This window comes from Rattus norvegicus, chromosome 14 (assembly GCF_036323735.1).
Source record: "Rattus norvegicus strain BN/NHsdMcwi chromosome 14, GRCr8, whole genome shotgun sequence".
Taxonomy (NCBI): Eukaryota; Metazoa; Chordata; class Mammalia; order Rodentia; family Muridae; genus Rattus; species Rattus norvegicus.
In genome coordinates, this window is record NC_086032.1 from 14,600,019 (window position 1) to 14,603,725 (window position 3,707).

The window sequence follows — 3,707 nt, forward strand, 5'->3', positions numbered from 1 at the left end:
AAGGAAGAATTCTAGGTTAAACATTTTGAGATGGATTAGTGGCCCCATCCTTCAACTGGGATTCACGTGTATCCACTGATGCTTGTCTATTAAGGTTCCATCTCCCCTCTGTTGAATATTTAGCTACTGTCATCCACATTTTGTCCTGGATGTCTCTCCCATTTTCCTATCTCTCTTTCATCCTTTCTTTTTCTTTAAAGAAATGGTCACACTTAACCCATTTGGAGCAGAAAATTCTATACCCATTTGAGTGATGGAAAATCTGCCATGTTGACAGTGTGGGAGTCTGTCTTTAAATGAACAGTTTAGGATTAAGAGGTAAAATGATGTCTCTACCATTGGCAGAGCACGAACTTAGTAGCTTCGTGGTTGTTGTGATTGTGAGGAAATTTTATGAACTTTGTCTTGAAAGTTCAATCTTTTCTGAATCCTTTACCAGGTGCTTTCTGACTGGAGACCTTAAAAGATGAGTGTTCAGAGCCCACCCACACTCGAGAAGCTGGCAATTCAGTCTCTGCTAAGAAATGAAGATGTGGCCATGTCCTCTCTGGGAGAGCTGCCTGCTGTGCTCTTCCCAGCACTGTTCAAGGAGGCCTTCACTGGAAAACACATCAACTTCGTGAAGGAAATGGTGGCATCTTGGCCTTTTCCCTGTCTCCCTGTGGGTGCATTGATGAAGACACCTAACCTGGAAATGTTGCAGGCTGTGCTGGATGGAGTAGACATGCGACTGACAAGAAAGTTTCACCCCAGGTAAGGAATAACCACTTACTATAGGAGAGAGCACATGGACTACACAGTAGAGAGTGTCAGGGCAGTTGTCTTGGTTATACATGGATCAGAAGATTCTGATAGCATCTTCATGCAGGGATACATGGTCCATGAAAGCTATTTACTTCTCCTAAGGATGGCTGGATATGGATTATAGTAGAATATGGACTAGAGTAAATGTAGCCTCAGAGTAGGATGAGCATATCCCTGGGATTCCCCCAACCACTAATAAAGTGACTAAGGAGAAATAAGATATACCTTAGTGAAAGAAAAGTAATCAAGAGGATGGAAATCTGGGAAAGCATGTGAAGCAAGCCTGGGTCCAGTTTGGGTATGAGGTGCCAAAAAACATACATCTTAGCAGGGGGAAGAAATGAGTTTACATATATGTAGTAAAAGTTGATTCAGAGTCTCATGACATTCATATATTCTACCCACAGGGGAACAAAACTGCAGGTTCTCGACCTGAGAAATATGCACCATTATTTCTGGAACATACAGGCTGGAGAAGAAGATAGCAGCTGTTCAGCAGAGAACTTGAAAGAAAAGAAAGTCATGAAAGTCTTTCACAGATATGCACTAAGGAAACGTGTGAAGGTCATAGTTGATCTGTACATCTGTTCCTGCCTGAAGGAAGAACAAACATGCTTGTTGAAGTGGGCCCAGCAGAGAAAGGGCTCCCTACATTTCTGCTGTACAAAGATGAAGGTCTGGAATCTACCAGTCTGTGTTATCAGAGAGATCCTGAAGGTTTTTGATCCACAGCATATCACAGAATTAGAACTGCATACTGAGTGGACTCTGTTAGAGCTGGCACATTTTGCTCCCTACTTTGGACAGATGAGAAATCTCCAGAAAGCCTTCCTGGCACCCCTGCACAGGATCATGTTCTCTAATAGCAATGGAATAGGAGACAGAGAAGCCAAGTGTATCAAGAAGTTTATATCTCAGTTCTCCAAATTCAATTGTCTCCAGCATCTCTGCATGTTCTGTGTCCATTTTCTTGGAGATCACATGAATCAAGTCCTAGGGTAAGTAAGAATGAAGAGCTAGGTCAGATACCAAAGCAAATTTGTCTCTCTTATCTTAAAGATTAGTGGTTAATGCTGTCAGCGTCACTAGGAACAAATATTCAAGGACTAATGGGACTCAGGATTTTTATGTATACTGTTCCACAAGGTAAATTTTACAAATGAAATCAGTGTCTCAGAGGAGCACTCATGAATGAGAGAATTGACTTGGAGTTAAGAGTAGTAGTAAGAGTGGGTTGTAATTCTTCCAGGGATGATAGCCAGGATTTGGAGGACTCAGTAGCACAGAGTGAACCTGAACTATATGCTCAAGTCTGAGAAAACAAACTTCTATCTTACTCCAATTCCCATAGGTGAAATCTTTGGATCCCAAGTAGAACTGAGTGCATGGGACAAAGGGTACAAGGTTGGCTGTAAATGAGAGCAAGGGTGACTTCAGAGGGAAGGATAGAATCCAGACACAATGAGCCCATGGCAAATATCGAGATGCTATCAGGACTTCCTTAGGATGGAAGTATTTCTGTGTGCTTTCTGGATTTATGGGTTGAACTGTTTTCAGATTGAAAGTGAAGCCAATAGATGAACTGTGGGGTGGGCATGATCAATTTCCAACAGGAAGCATCATAAATGATGTCCTTGATCATTTAGTCAAACTGACCTTGGGGCATCTGGTTCTTTCTACTACTCTCTACATTCCAGCCAAATGTCTACAACACCATTAGCCAGAACTAACCCTCTGTTCTATCCCTAGGTGCCTGATGACTCCCTTGGAGACTCTTTCAATCACATACTACCTAATTTCACAGAAAGACTTGGATTCCCTATCCCGCAGTCAAAGCCTTTTTCAGCTCAAACATCTGGATTTGAGAGGAGTGGTCTTATGTGATCTGGATATTATGCCTCTGAGAGGTCTCCTAGAGAAAGTGGCAGACACTCTTGAGACTCTGGATTTGCAGTGGTGTAGGATGACAGACTCCCAGCTTTATGCCCTCCTACCTGCCCTCAGACATTGCTGTCATCTCACCACGGTCAACTTCTACAGCAATAACTTCTCCGTGCCCATTCTGAAGGATCTGATGCAGCACACAGCCAACTGGAGCAGGATCCGTGTGGAACAGTACCCTGCCCCTCTGGAGTGCTATGATGACTTGGCTCAAGTTTCTGTAGAAAGATTTGCCGAACTTTCTTCTGAGCTTATGTATACTCTCGGGGTAATAAGGCAGACCAAGAACATCTCCTTTGCTACAGATATCTGCCATACATGTGGTCAGCGCTGTGTCTATCACAATGGGTGCAGACTTTGTTGTTGCTGGCACTAAATTGTGAAACAGGACTTCTGTTTTTGAAAACACAACATTCTTGGGACACATCTCTCATCTGGGTTCCTAAAAGACTGTGGCTTCTGACACTGCTCAGACGGTTGAAAACCATGATGTACAGAGACTGGGATCTTGAACGCTGAGCTGGACATGGAGAAAAATTAAATTAACTGTGGGAAGAAAGTCCTGTTCACTCAGAAACAGAATTTGGCCTTTATACACAACTTCTGCCCAGACAGTATAACAAGATGCTTTGTTGTGTAGTTATATAAAACTGGACGTTATCTCACTGGGCTCTTTGATTGTTTCCATCCTTGCTACCAGGCTTGGTAGTGCCTGGAATGTTTAATGGGTCCAGAATGGAAAGGCACTGGTGCATGAATGCATTGGCATGTATAAAATAAAAATTTTCTTGACACTTCTTTCCCTTGTCCTTTTTCTGGGCTACGATTACAACCTTCTTATGTGGCTGATCAGTTATGTGTACTAAACATTCAAACTAAAGCGAGCAGCCTAGACACATCTCCAATGAAGTAGGATTAAATGAATCACAGAAGACGAAAATACAGTCCATTCAAACCACAAG

At 42.6% G+C, this 3,707-nt stretch overlaps 1 protein-coding gene across 2 annotated transcripts; it reads left to right on the forward strand.

Moving 5' to 3' along the window:
- Positions 1–466: 466 nt before the first annotated feature.
- Positions 467–3,121, forward strand: Pramel53 (PRAME like 53). Of its 2 annotated transcripts, none has more exons than XM_039092911.1 (3): positions 467–753; positions 1,212–1,802; positions 2,554–3,121. In XM_039092911.1, the coding sequence occupies exons 1-3, from the start codon at positions 467–469 to the stop codon at positions 3,119–3,121; spliced, it is 1,446 nt and encodes a 481-aa protein (XP_038948839.1). The 2 variants fall into 2 exon arrangements, with proteins under 2 accessions (XP_038948839.1, XP_063129946.1); XM_063273876.1 differs by having other exon boundaries at positions 1,212–1,332; positions 2,554–2,688.
- Positions 3,122–3,707: the final 586 nt, after the last annotated feature.

Bases quoted from the DNA above. Each gene is read 5' to 3' on its own strand.
- Pramel53 (XM_039092911.1), top strand. From the start codon at position 467: ATGAGTGTTCAGAGCCCACCCACACTCGAGAAGCTGGCAATTCAGTCT. The intron at 754-1,211 runs GTAAGGAATAAC...TTCTACCCACAG, and splicing joins ACAAGAAAGTTTCACCCCAG to GGGAACAAAACTGCAGGTTC. The intron at 1,803-2,553 runs GTAAGTAAGAAT...TTCTATCCCTAG, and splicing joins CACATGAATCAAGTCCTAGG to GTGCCTGATGACTCCCTTGG.